General features: G+C 42.6%; 2 protein-coding genes and 1 non-coding gene across 3 annotated transcripts in view; 1 reads left to right on the top strand and 2 right to left on the bottom strand.

Moving 5' to 3' along the window:
* Positions 1 to 1,244, bottom strand: part of THAP12 (THAP domain containing 12) — a 29,627-nt gene extending 28,383 nt beyond the window's left edge. The window contains exon 1 of the mRNA XM_014482757.2: positions 1,018 to 1,244. Within this exon, the coding sequence (XP_014338243.2) occupies positions 1,018 to 1,106 (89 nt within the window). The 5' untranslated portion in view covers positions 1,107 to 1,244. The remainder of the gene's footprint in view (positions 1 to 1,017) is intronic.
* A 239-nt stretch (positions 1,245 to 1,483) lies between these two features.
* GVQW3 (GVQW motif containing 3) overlaps positions 1,484 to 14,624 on the top strand; it is a 31,189-nt gene continuing 18,048 nt past the window's right edge. Inside the window, exon 1 of the mRNA XM_070383682.1 lies at positions 1,484 to 2,560. Within this exon, the coding sequence (XP_070239783.1) occupies positions 2,096 to 2,560 (465 nt within the window). The 5' untranslated portion in view covers positions 1,484 to 2,095. The remainder of the gene's footprint in view (positions 2,561 to 14,624) is intronic.
* Positions 5,315 to 5,387, bottom strand: TRNAE-CUC (transfer RNA glutamic acid (anticodon CUC)). The gene has a single exon. It is a non-coding gene; the product is annotated as a tRNA-Glu (tRNA).

Below are 14,624 nucleotides of genomic sequence, written 5' to 3'. Positions count from 1 at the left end.
CTTGGAGAATCCCAGGGACGGGGGATCCTGGTGGGCTGCCATCTATGGGGTCGCACAGAGTTGGACACGACTGATGCGACTTAACAGCAGCAGCAGCAGAACGTAAACGCCATGAGAACAAAGTGTTCGTTTTATTCATCTATTCTCTCCCAGTGCTCAGAACAATGTCTAGTACACAGTAGGCCTTCTATAAATATTTGTAGAACAGCACACTATATTATAATCGCCTACTTATATATATTGTATATCCATATTAAATGGATTGTAAGCTTTCTGTAGGCAGGAACGCTGTCTCATAAACTCTGCATTTCCGGGACCTCCAACGTTAGTGCCCTGACACACACTGTAGATACTGACCTGAAATGAATGAATCAACAAGACATGCCAAGGAAAAATCCTCAGACTTTCAAATACAGTCCCTACTCTATCACTCTCTAAATATAAGTGAGAGCGGGTGTGTTACCTCAAGGATGACGTTTCAATAACTACCACCAAGCCCTCTCGCGTACCCCGTCCTCTCCCACGCCCGTTATCCCCAGATTAACCAAGTGAGATAACGAGTAACGGTCAGAAACAGAATTTGAACCATGAACAAGTCCGAAGGAGGGAGTAATTGTGATTGGAGATCAAAGGTGGTCAGACTCCGAAAAGAAACATTGTCCCGGGGGTAGAAGGGCTCCGGAGACACAACCATGATTCCAGGTCCCTCTTTTGACAGCTAGGCTAACCAAAGCCCAGAGAGGCGAGGACCCACCTTACCCACTCGCGCCGCCCAGTTGCCTCTTATTTCGGGTGGTGCCCAACACGCAGAGCCCCCGCGGACGCACGTGCTCCGAGGCCCCCGAGCGCCCGCCCGCCCACCGCTCGAGGCCCGCTCCCCACCTCGGAGCCGGGTTGGGGTCAACAATTGTGCCCCCCTACACGCCCCTCTTGTCCCGGAGTCTGCCCACGGCCAACGGTTGGCAGCACGAACCGCGGAGGAGGGCCCGGGCTGCCAGCTCCGCGCCCGCCGCTCACCTGGTCGGATCCCGCGGGAACCTGAAGAAGGCCAAGTCCGACTGCGTGCTCTTCCGCGTGCAGTTGGGGGCCGCGCAGAAGTTCGGCATCGTTGACTGCCAGCCGGCCGACCCAGCCCTCCCCTCCCCGCCTCCTCAGGGCAGCCCGCCCGCCCGTCGGGGCCGGGGAGGGGAGCCAGGCCGGCCGGCCGGCCCGTGAGAGCCGGTTCGCTGGGGGGGAGGGGCGGGCAAGAAGCCGCGAGGGGCAGGAGGGGCGCCGCGGTCCGAGGCCGGGCTGGAGACGCGGCTCCACAGTGCTGTGAGCGGCCGGGAGGATTTACCGCCGCCGCCGCCGCTGGTGCACCTCCCGCCCGCCCGGGACGCTGCCGCCTCCTTCCCACAATGCACCCTGGCGCCCGGGGGTGCCCTCTCTTCCCTCAGCCTTCCTTCCCCGCCCCCTCCTTTCCGCCGACTTCTCCGCGGGCGGGTACGCGCAAGGAAGCGCGCCCGCTCGGGTGTGGCGAGGCAGAGGCGGGGCCTGTCGCAGGCTGCCGCAGTGCGCCTGCGCGCGGCCTACCCGCGAAGGGAGGGAATGGCGCATGCGGGCGTGTCTCCAGGGACTCCAGAGGCTCCAAGCCCTCTGCAGCTCCGGTAGGTTTGGCGTGCACGGGTTTCCGCAGATCTGGAGCGAGCCTGTACGTTACAACACCGATGCGTCGTTTCTTGCTTCTTTAAATTGCCACGACGTAGGCTTCTACTGCAGAAATTGCCTTAGACTCTTCAGAGCCGCGGGCAACGGGACGATCTTGGTGACTGATTTGCACACCCCCATCAGATCTTCGTGCCCGAGTTGGACGCAGACGTGGGTTGTAGGAGATTTCATTTTCCCCAGCTTTGCAGCTACACTGTGGCCCCGTTAGCTTCTAGATTGGAAGCCCCAGGGGCTAAAATTCAGAAAGGCAATTACTCTTACCTCATGAGGCTTCCAGAAGAGCAAGAATAGCGACATGATTCCACCTACACCCCTATAGAGATTGGTCCCTCTGTCTTTCCTTCACAGTTGTGGCGTTTTAACGTTCTTGTGTTGCTTAAGCCCCAAAATGAGTGACCGATACCTAGAACAAAGGATTAGTATCAAATTTTGCGTGAAACTGAACAAGTCTGCAAGTGAGACTCACCATCTTTTAAAAGAAGCTTACGGGGATGAAGTCATGTCAAGGGCCAGAGTTTTCGACTGGCACAAAAGGTTTAAAGAAGGACGCGAAGACATTCGAGATGATGCCAGAAGTGGTCGTCCTGTCACCCACCGGACGGATGAAAATATTAAGAAAGTCAAGGACTTGGTCTGTTCGAATAGGCAGTTAACCGTGAGGATGATGGCCGAAGAGTTAAATTTAGATAAAGAAACTGTTAGGCTCATTCTGAAAGAAAACTTGAATATGAGGAAAGTATCTGCAAAAGTTATATCGGGTATTTTGAAGGATGAACCTAAACCTCGAAAACTTGACTTTTGCTCTGATCTTTCAAAGGAAACTAGGAAAAACAGCTCATGTGTGAGGGAAAAGGTAAGGAGCTCTGAAGCATGTAGTCATCTCCAGTGAGAAGCTGATGAGGAAATGCCTCTGCCTGTATCCCATCCCAAAATCCGTTCCCCTGCCAGCCAGCTGCTGCAGACTTCGTCTTCAACCAGCCTTCCCAGCAGGACAGCTCAGGGTTGGTTCACACCTTGGTGAAAGGAATGTGGGGTGGCTGAACCCAAACTGGAAAGCTGCCTAGCAGTTGGTCACCTTCATTTGCTGCTCATTTATTTTCAGCTTCTTTACTCCTCCTCTCTGTATGTCATATCTCTGCTAGTTACTCTTTACTGAACTCTTGGGCCAGCTTCCTTGCTGTTTTCCACAACTTTGAAGAACTTTTGACTATTGACTTCTGGTACTTGCTTGTGCTTGATTTTTCCCCCTTAACAAGTTTTTTCTTCACTGAGCAGACCTTAGCTTGATGTGGCTGTCCTCTTCCTTTGTTCTCAGTATTCTGCCTCGGGATCATACGAATGAAAGGTGGGAGCATCACCTCTTGGAGTCTCTCTCTCTGTGTGCCCAGGGAGGCGTACTCTGCTGGGAGGACCCTGAAAGAAGGCCTACAGTTCTGACTTGCTTCACAGTCAGGGCCTGAGGTATGGTACAGAAGGCAGTGGCATGCTGACATACAGAGCAATGCTAAGGGCCCGTCCAGACCAAATGACTCAGAGGGAGCCCCTCAGAACTCAGGGGTTAGCCTCCCATTCTGACCTTCTCACAGACCTACCCCTCACAGAAGAGCTGGGTTTGTTTCATTCTAATCTTGTGCTTTGGACTCCCCTCCACCCACTTCATTTGGGTCATATCCTGTCTCATGGAGAAGGAGGATCTGGTCCTGAAAAATATAATATAAACCAGAGGATTCAGGTCCAGGCTGTGATGTGTATAGAGTAAGAAAAGGTAACACTCTAGACCTTGAATTCAGACAGTCTTTTGCCTCTGTGCTGATTCGCACATATCAGCTGTTTTTAGTAACTAATACCAACATTGTCAGGTATTTTTTTGAACACCTTCAGTGTTTAGAACACTGCTGAGCATTGACAGTGTGAGGTTATAAAATAAGATCACCAAAGGTTGGATGGACTTCATGCATGAGATGGTTCCTGGACTGGATCCTTAGGAAATTAGGCACATTTCCAGGCAGGTAGAACAGGATGAGGCTTCGAACCTCTTGTCAGTAGGAAAATGAGGGCACTGTTGGCTGAAATAGCAAAGTCTAAAGAGGAAGATAATAGTGTTGTGCAGAAGATGAACAATTTGAAATAATTTGCTTCCTCTCCTCTGCCCCAAACTCTGTTCTAATAGTTTATAAATTGCTTCCCCCTGAGTCTGTAGGCAAGTTTGTAATAGCCCACTTATTTGATTATCTAATTTTCTCATCAAACCTTCAAAAAGAAGCAGTCTTTACTAGTTTAGACTCCTTTATCTCTTCCTGGCTGTCTGCCAGGATTTATGGAGTAGAACTTTTCCCAAATGGGTTCCAAGAAATACCACATAGACTGGAAACATCTCAGAATGCCTGGAGGAGGAGTGTGTGTGTGTGTGTTGGGTAGTGGTGCGGATGGTTAGTAACAGCATTTCACAGAATTGGCCAATGTCTGTGTTTTAACCCAAGGATTTTTATATATAATAGCTCCTATTTTTTAACTGGTAAGTTAGTAAACAATACTGGTTGATGGCAGAGGCACAACATTTATTCAACACAGTTGTTTTTAGTTCTTGCACTCTTACCTTCAAAAAATTACAAGTTTCCAACTAATACCTGTCAGTTTTGAGGCACCCTGAAAACTAGACCTTATCTCGCAAATAACAGATATTTTCAGGAAAACTCTAAGCAACAGCTCACAGACTCCTGCCTGCAGAGCAGCTTCTAGGCATTTCATCTCAGATCATTATATCTTCCTACATCAGATAAAGCCCTGGGCTCCCCATAAGGCCTTTCCAACAAGGACACTGCACTTCTAGGAAGAAAACCCCACAGCTGGCAACCAGAAGCGGGTAATCAGGAGGGTGAGTTCAAATTGTTCTAAGTAGCTGTAATGAGAAAGACTTATTTATTACCTACCTTACCTTAGATCATGTCCTAGGCAGTAGTCAGGTTGAACTATATCACCTGAACCCATTACCCTTTTGCAAGGTCTCTTAGAAATTAGTAAGATCATAATACACTCTAGAAAGCCTCAAGTTTGGAGGGAAATAAAGATACTCATGCAGACTAAATCATTCACGTACAGCTTCTCAGGATCTCTACACCCCATTTTAGAGCATAATCTCTAAGGATTATCCCCAGACAAGAGAGTTCTCATGTAACAGTACCCCTTTTGTGTCCACCCGTCAAACCTGTTTTGTTTCTGACAAGAATTTTGCCTGGCCTGCACCTTGCTGCCTAGGCCCCTTGAGCTTTTGATCTTATAATCTCAGGGATCCACCCATCATCAAGCCCCAGGCCCTTGGCCTTGACTTTTCTCAAATATTACTCAGTTCATTATCCAGTCTACTCATGCTCCTCTGCTTCCCTGGGCTTTGTTTTCAAGTTCTGGACTACACCTCCAGTAGCTGCTTTTGGCTTCTTTGATATGTTGACCTTGAATTCCCCTTTTGGTCTTGATTTTCCACTCAGCTGCAGCTCTTCTCTCTTCTAATTTTTAGATCCCTCTTTGGCTCCCTAGTTCAGCCCTATAGTCTTTCTTTTTTTGTTGTTAGTTTGGTTTTGGCCATGCCATGTGGCTTGTGGGATCTTAGTTCCCCAACTAGGGTTTGAACCTGGGCCCTTGGCAATGAGAGTACAGAGTCCTAACCACTGGACCACCAGGGAATTCCTGGCCCTATAGTCTTAAGTAAAAAAATTAGTCCATCCCTGGCCCCAGATTGCCTTCCTATCCTCAAGAAGAGGGGTGGGGGAACATGGGGAAATGCAATCTTTTTTGTTTGTTTCTAGCCACCTGTCACCCTTAGCCACCAGGGGTTCCATTCCCCAGAGGCAATCAATATTACTAGTTTCTCAAGGCAATTTAGTTACCTCTGGTACTCAGGAATTGTAAAAGGATTTCAGAGGTATAATATGCAAATCCATTCTCCCAGCAACTGTATTTTCCTGGTCAGGAGAAGCTCCATTTAACCATAAGAGATGAAGCCTGGCTCTCTATAGGTTGTCAGAAAGAGAGCTGGCCATCTGCAAACCTTGAGTATAATTCTCAAGCTCAACACACAATCAGGGAATCTCTTTGGATTTCAGGCTGATCTTCCTTATCCCTATTATGGTTCAAAATCCACATGGAATGTTATATATGTTACATGTATATATGTTATATACCATGGCTGCAAGTCTGGAAGGAACAAACACTTTCCAGGGCAGATCATCCCATCATTGAGTTTATCCAGTTCTTTCTTCTCCCATTATCCCACCTTCCTTCCACCTGTCCCACTGGTACTGGGACAGAATAAAATATTCACCAATCTTTGATTTCAAAAAACATGAGTAAGTTCTGCAGTCTTCTGAATTCTGCTCCTGGCTCTGAATTCTCATTGAAATGTCATTGTTTGGGAAGAATGTGTACCTGGGACCTGCTTTCCAGAATCTTCCTTTCAGATCCGTTTCTTAGCATTCAGACTTGCCTTTGGAGATGCCTAAGTAAATCTGGATGCTGAATGACTTGGAAGATGTCTAATACAGGAATGGGGTACTATTGGGAACTGTCTGTCACTATATCACATGTACTGATCAGCCAGCCTGCTATCTGCGTATATCATTGCCAGCAAGTCTCACTGGGCTCATTGGAATCGGTTACTAGGGTCCTATGTGGCTCACTTTAAGAGTCCTTTTTGCTGCTGGGATCGTATATGTAACCCTGCATTCTCCAACTGCTCCTTAGTTGGATTAGACCTCTCAGATTTTATCAGGCTTTTGCATCCTATATGAGGCAACTCATGTATTTATCTTCTGTCGTCCTGCCTTGTCAGGTTCTTACAAATCTGTCCCAGTTGCATCACCCCTCTCCAGTATTAATATCCAGGAACAAAAATTCTGTAGGGAGAAACTTTAATACCTCTAAGGACACACTTGGATTTAATGAAGATATCAACAAACTTCTGTAAAGGAAACGTCCTAAGTTGTATGAGTAACTTTCTCAACATTTTAATGCAAAACCAGACATAGCTAATATGGAAACAGATGAGCATGGCTGTGTCCTAATAAGGATTGATCCTTTTCCATCAATAACATTGTTAATGTTAAGTTGGTCTGGCAATATCTGGCAATTTACTACTATAGAAATGGTGGAATATTGAAGGGAATCTCTATGGTGCCAGGAGAGTGAACCTGAGCTGAGTGATTGACTATTTTACCTTGACCATATTCTGATTCACAAAATAAATTTTATGCCATCCTTTACTAAAAATTACAATATACAAACTACTACCTATATTTTGCCCTTGTAATATCTCAACAAAAAAAGAAATGGCAATACTGAAAATGGTGCCAAGTTACAACCAGTGATAACAGAATGAACTGAAGATAATTCCAAAACTGCCTTGACCATGGATGGCGTTTGAATAAGTTTGTTATCAGGAGGTGACAAAACTCATTGAATTACATTTTTTGCATGCTTGTAAAAAAACTATATATATATATACTTGTAACTGATACTAAGCTGTGTTCTTTCAGATATGTTTACTTGTTTTTCTCCCAAAGAGAGCCATATTGTGTCACCATTTAAACTGATTTTCCAAAGTTGAAATAGAATCTCAGGATTGAACAGACATTTGCAGGGGTGTTTAATCCAACCAGTCATGTTTCCTTTGAATCCAGGAGTGGCTAAATACTACAGCTACTGAGAAACTGCATCTGAAAGAAGATTCTGTGTTAATTTTAGCAAATTTTTATTGAGTGGCTCTATGTGCCAGGCACTGTCCTGTGTCCTGGGGTACAGGAATAGACAAAGGAGACACAAACCTTAGATTTGATGGTCTGAAATCTAATTATATTACTCTTCACTCTTGCAAAACTGCTGTTCCATGTGCGCATACTAACTCTTTTTCAATTGCATACCTGGAGAACGATATGACCTTTGCCACAGACCACTCTGCTGTGGTCATGACGCCTCTCCAGCTGCATTAATAATTTAAGGAACGTATTATATTTTATTATCCTTTAGACCAATCTCTATTGATAGAAAAACACGCTGGCAATGTTGGAAGTATAAATTGGCAACAGCTTTCTGAAAAGCAATTTGGCAGTATCTATTAGGAACTTTAAAAATGTTTATATCTTCTGATCCTCTAGTTCCACTTCTGGGAATCTGTCCTAAAGAAATAGTCTAAAATGTGGGCAAAATTTATGCTTTAACAATCCAGAAGTCCAACAGTAGAAGGCTGGTTAAGTAAATTACAGTATGACTGTACAGTAGACTATTATGCAGTCATTGTAATTAATATTTGAGTGAAAACAGCATGGCAAAATGCTTAGAATGTTAAGTGAAAAGTGATACACAAAATTACGTACATAAATCCAAAAGTATTTTTCTAAAATATTATTACTTTTATTATCAGAATACAACAGTAGCACCAAAAGTTGGCAATGGAGAGAGTCGGGCCAAACCATGAGTTTGGCCCAGAAACTGTTAACTGGCTGGGTCCACATAGAGACTGTTTGATACTGTTGTGTTGGTAGCAGGCGTGGAACAGGAGGGAAAAGGGCCTTTCTGAAAGGAGAAGGTGACCAGAATCCCTACCAAAATCCCAGCTGGCATGAGAAGACACCATGCATGGCATGTTCCTGTTACGTGGTCTTAGGGAGGTAAGGAACACATACGGACCCAGTATGTCCTGACAAATGGAAAGGATTTGAAGTACTCTCCTGGGTAAAATTAACCTCATTCTTGCATTCTCTCATACAAAATGAATATTCTTGAGAGATTTTATTACAGCTGATTCTCCGAAGAATCCTTGGGCCATCCATATAATTTCTTTAGGACAGGAATGACTTTCCATGTGCCAAGTCTACCTCCTCCCATACTGGGACACTCAACATGGATGTGCACAAGAATATTGGATATTCCGCATGGAGAATACCACACACATATTAATAGTCATCTTAATGGTGTAACTTACAAACTCTAAGGCTTGCAAATGTTTTATGATGGTGTCCAGAATTACTGTGCGTTTATTTATATCTGAAGAGTAATCGTGTCATGGTATTTTCAAGTGAGAAATGATGTCGATAATGTATAGAAGAAATGTTCTGTTGGGGAAGTGTGTCTTTCGTTGTTACTCTAGCAAAATGTTTGTCATTAAAATGCCAAATACATCTCCTTGGTGACTTTCTGACTTTCAAGTGAGTACACAAGGTAAATACATGTTTTGTAAGCATTAAAGGTCTTCAAGGTCTAAGTCTCTTGGTCGATAGAGCAAGAGTGAAACTGGGGTTTTAGTCCTGCTCCTTAACAAGCCATGTGACTTCAGGCAGTTCATTTGCACCACTGGAGCACTTGAGGTTATTCATCCATAGAAGGGGAATAATAAAACCTACCTCTTGGAGGTGTTCATTTGGTTCATTCAGCAAATATTTATTGATTGCATATATGTATCTGCCTCTCTTCTAAACACTGAGACAGCAGTAAACAAGACAAAAAAAAATGTTCCTCTTTATGAGCTTACCTTTAAGTAGGGGAGACAGACAAGAAATAAGATAAATGAGTGAAAATATGGTATGTTAGTGATTATTAGATGTGAAGCTTACATTAGAGTAATGTATGTGAGGTGCCCAGCACAAGATCTGGCATGTAGTAAGTTATTCAATAGAGAGTAATTTCCTTTGCTTCTTCAGTCTTCCTAACAGCTCCTCAATTAGTCTGTAGCATGGTAGTAATCAGCAAAAGGCCTGACCCAGTGCCTTCTACCTCTAGCCAGTTAATAAAACCTACTTTGTTTAAGAAGACAAAAGAATTCTTACATTTACTTGTGAATACACACCTCTGGGAGAAGTAAGTGTTTTGCACTTCCTGTGTGGCAGGTTAATCAAGGTGGTGCCACACTGTTGATAAATATCCTTTTCTGAAACCAGTTGGCGAGGGCCCTTGCCTGGAGCTAGGTGGCATTTGTCCACAAAGACAAATGCATAGTGTCTTTTAAGCAGAATGGACTAGGAAACTATACTGGCTGTTTCTCTTAAAGAAAAGATGTGTGACCTATATCCCATTCCAAACATTGGAGAACTAGGCAAAGTTTACATTATTTATGGGAAACCAGGGTATTGACTAAAAGCCAGGAAAAGGAAGGTTTAATACTTGTGGTTTCTATATATTTTTTGCCCATTGTAGAAAATTTGGGGAGTTCAGAAATGTTTAAAAAAGCAGCCAAAAGTTCACCTCTAGGGTTCAGGAATTTCACCGTTTGCAGTGGCTTCTCTTGGTGTGGAACACAGGCTCTAGAGCACGGGCTCAGTAATTGTGGCACATGGGTTTAGTTGCTCCGCAGCATGTGGAATCTTCCCAGACCAGGGATCGAAGCTGTGTCCCCTGTATTGGCAGGAGGATTCTTATCCACTGCACACCAGGGAAACCCCTGAGTTCCTTCTTTAGGCCTGCATCTGAACTAGGCACAGAGGGTATAGCCCTTGCCTTCAAGCAGTACCAGCCTTGTGTGGTAGGGAAAGGCCAGATGTGGAGAGACCCCTGAGAATGGGCTCCTGCCTTAGACTGTCAGGCTTTTTCCCACAAGTCAGCTCTAGAACAAGCTTTTGTAAAGAATTGGGAACAAAAGTTGGAATCGTCACACTTAGGGCGATTGTGGGGATGAGAAAGGGGAGTATAAAGAGGCAAAACAGAGAGCAGTGGTAACTGCCTGACTGGCATTGACATCCCCAGCTCCTCTTGTGTAGAAGGGCCTTCAGTTCTGTCCTGTGATGTTACCTCTCAGAAGAAACCGGACGTCAGGCTGTGGGCCATCACTCCTGTGACTTGCTTTAAGAACCTAATAAGTGAAAATTCAGAATTACAACACAGATTAGATGAGGAAATTGGCCCAGGGAGATTGAGTGAGTTTTTTTGAATCACACATCTAGTTGGTGACAGAGCCAGGATAATAATGAAGGATGCTGAATTTCACTCAGTCCAGTGACTTTTTTTCCATTACTCCTTTGGTAATAATTTCCTTCACTAAAGTGTACATTCTTCAGATAACTTTAAAATAATGGTCACTCTTGCATTTGATGAATATGGTTTTAAAATAATGGTCACTCTTGCATTTGATGAATATGGTTTATCAATAACTGATTTACATGCAATTTGGGGAGAACATATTTATGGCATATAAGGTGGTAAAAAGGTTTTTCCAAGTTTTCCTGGGATGTCTGGGCCTTCTCCTTCTCCCAGAGGTGTGTATTCATAAGTAAATGTTGGCATTCTGTCGTTCATTTTTTCCCCAGATGTTCTTTCCAAGTAGTGTGTTAATGTTTTGTGATTTTAATATTTATCACATTTTTTTAAAATCTGGGCACATAAATCTTAATAAAATTCTCAACTATCTCGTCTCTGCTGTCTGAAATTTCCGGGTGTATTTATATTCATGACGGTATCTGAAAGCATGAACGCTGTCACATCATTAGGGCTTATATTCCTAAACCCTAGATTTGTGTTTCTAGATGTTCTGAAAATTCTTTACACTTCACTTGTAAATGCCGCTATACTGCACCATGACATTTCTATAGTAACATATGTTTCAGACAAGAAAACAGAAGAAGCCTAAGAAAAAGGGAAGGAGGTCTCAAATAGAAAAAAAATTAAAAGTAGACTACATAAGATGGGGAGGAGTATAAATTCTAGTTTGATGTCCCATAAGAATTGAATGTCCTTCAGGCCCACTTTAAGGACTGGCAATTTCCACCACCAACAAAGTAGCCCAATTTTGGAGTCACACTTCCTTTGACCCTTACATCCTGTCAAGTCCAGGGCATTCCCCTAACACGTCTTAGTGTCACATACTGCATCCAGACAGGGGTGGTCACCTACCTGTCACATCACTGTTCTGAAGTCCATTCTCTGCAGTGCTGCACACATCCTATTTAGTTTGGAGTTTGCTTTTAAAAAAGCCATAGGCTTTTTGATGCCAGCTTTTCTAGCTTGATTAAGTCACACCCTCTGCCTGGAATCCATCCGTGCTGCCATCCACCTGGCAAACTCCTACTCAGCATTCAAGCTTCAGCCTTACCATTGCTGTCCTCCACCCCCTACGTCTTGGTAAAGCAGACCCCACAATGTACAGTGCCCATTCTTATGTCAAGGAAACCATAACACTTATCTGAACTTAATTGTCTGCAGAATGTTCTTCCTCCCCTACCAACCCATGAACTTATAAGCCAATACCACATTTGATTACTTTCTGTATTTCTTGCATCCAGAATAAAGCTTGCCTGGAACTGTTCAATAAATGTTTGATAGATGAATCAAAGAATAGACTTATGGAAATTGTTTTTGTGTGTGTGATTAAATTCACCATTTTAACCAAAGTGTGCATTTCAGTAGCATTTGGCCCATTCACGGTGTTGTGCGATCATCACCACTGTCTAGTTCCAGAACATTCCAAAAGCAAATTTTGTATCCCTCAACTATTCACTCCTCATTTAACCACTTCTGCAGCACCTGGCAACCACTAATCAACTTTATGTCTCTATGGATTTGCCTATTCTTGGCATTTCAAATAAACGGAATCATGCAATATGTGGTCTTTGTGTCAGCTTTTTTGACCTAGCATAATGTTTGCTAATTCACCCATGCTGTAGCATGCATCAGAACTCCATTACTTTTAGGGCTGAGTAATAGTCTATCGTCTTGATATACCACATCTTCTTTATCTGCTGCTGCTACTGCTAAGTTACTTCTGTCGTGTCCAACTCTGTGCGGCCCCATAGACGGCAGCCCACCAGGCTCCCCCGTCCCTGGGATTCTCCAGGCAAGAACACTGGAGTGGGTTGCCATTTCCTTCTCCAATGCATGAAAGTGAAAAGTGAAAGTGAAGTCACTCAGTTGTGTCCGACCCTCAGTGACATTGATCTGATAGACATTTAGGTTGTTTCCACCTTTTGACTATTATCAATAGTGCTGCTATGAATATGTATGTACAAGTTTTTGTTTAAATATTTGTTTTTAATTTTCCTGAGTATATACCTAGGAATGGAATTGCTGGGTAATATGGTATTGTATGTTTAACTTATTAAGGAACCACCTGAGTTTACCACAACAATTACACCATTTTATGTTACCACCAACAATGTACAAGGTAAGGGTTTCAATTTGTCCACATTCTCTCCAACACTTCATTCTTACTCTATCCATGCTAATGAGTATGAAGTGGTATCTTTTGATTTTGATTCCCATGTCCCTAATAACTAATGATACTGAGCATGTTTTCATGTATTTTTTGGCTTTTGTGTATATTTTCTTTGGGGAAATGTTAATTCAGGTCTTTTGCCCATTTTATTTGGGTCATTTATCTTTTTGTTATTGAGTTGGAAGAGTTCTTTATATATTCTGGATACTAAACCCTGATCAGGTATATGCTTTGCAAATACTTTCTGCCATTTTGTGGATTGCCTTTTTATTTATAAAATTTCTTAATTTTATCTTTTTGGCCATGCTGAATGGTTGTAGGATCTTAGTTCCCCAATCAGGGCTCAAACCAGTGCCCCCCTGCAGTGGAAGAGCAGGGTCCTAACCACTGGACCACCAAGGAATTTCCATGGATTGTCTGTTTACTTTCTTGATAGTGTCCTTTGATGCACAGATTTTTTAAATTTTGATGAAGTCTGCTGCTGATCTATTTTTTTCTTGGTTGCTTATACTAAGAAAACATTGCCAAATCCAAAGCTATGAGGATTTACCCCTATGTTTTCTCCCAAGCGTTGCATAGTTTTAGCACTTATATTTAGGTATTTCATCCATTTTGAGTTTGGTTTTGTATGTACTGTGAGATGAATGCCCACCTTTATACTTGCACATGTGGCTGTCCAGTTGTCCTTACACCATTTGTTGAAAAGCCTGTTCTTTCCCTATTTTCACATTTGTTTTTGAAAAATATTTTCAAATTGTAAGTAAACAATTCTTTGTTCCTTTCTTTCCATATTTGAAAGATTTTGCTTCACTATCTTCTGGGTGAATTCTTACCTTTGTTCCTCTGTATGTACTGTTTTCGCTCATGCTGCTCTTCAGACTTTATCATGGACCTTAGCAATTTTATTAAGATATACCCTGGTGTAGTTTTCTTCATGTTTCTTGTGCTTGAGGTTTATTGGGATTCTTGAATGTGTGGCCCTAAAGTTTTCATCATTTATGTCTATCATTTCTTTCAAAAATTTTTTTTGCCCCTCCTTCCTTTAGGGTCTCCAATTACATGTATATTAGTCTGCTTGAAGTTGTTCCTTAACTCATTGATGCTCTGTTCAATATTTTCTGTCTTTTTTTTCCCTCTTGTGTCTTTTTGTGTAGTTTTTATTGCTATGTCTCCAAGCCTATGAATCCTTTCTTCTGAAATACCTAATTTATTTTTATTTCATTTAATGTACTTCTCATCTGTAGTTTCTATCCCTAGAAATCTGGCTTGGGTTTTGTTTGATTTTTTTAGTAGCTTTTTAGTTTTGGAATAATTTTAGAGTCATAGAAAATTTGCAAAGCATTCCACATGCCTCTCATCCAGTTTCAGTTTCTTCTAATGTTATTTTCTTACATTACCATAATACACTTATCAAAACTAGGATATCAACATTGGTGCATTAATAGTAAATAATTAACACATTTTATTCAGATTTCAATACTTTTTCCATTAATGTCTTTTTTATGTTCCAAGAATCAGCTAAAGATGTCACATTTCATTTAGTTGTTATGTCTTCTCTTCTCACCCACTACAGTTTCTCAGTGTTTTTTTTTTGGTTGTTTTTAATGACTTTGAAAATTTTGAGGCATACTGGTCATGTATATTATAGACTATCCTTACTTTGGATTTGTCTGATGTTTTCCTCATAATTAGACTGGGGTTGTGGATTTGGGGAAAGAATAACATAGAA

The sequence above is a fragment of the Bos mutus genome, chromosome 15, assembly GCF_027580195.1.
Source record: "Bos mutus isolate GX-2022 chromosome 15, NWIPB_WYAK_1.1, whole genome shotgun sequence".
NCBI classification, from domain to species: domain Eukaryota; kingdom Metazoa; phylum Chordata; class Mammalia; order Artiodactyla; family Bovidae; genus Bos; species Bos mutus.
Note: the sequence above shows the minus strand (reverse complement) of the source record. Positions and strands in the feature narration are given on the sequence as shown.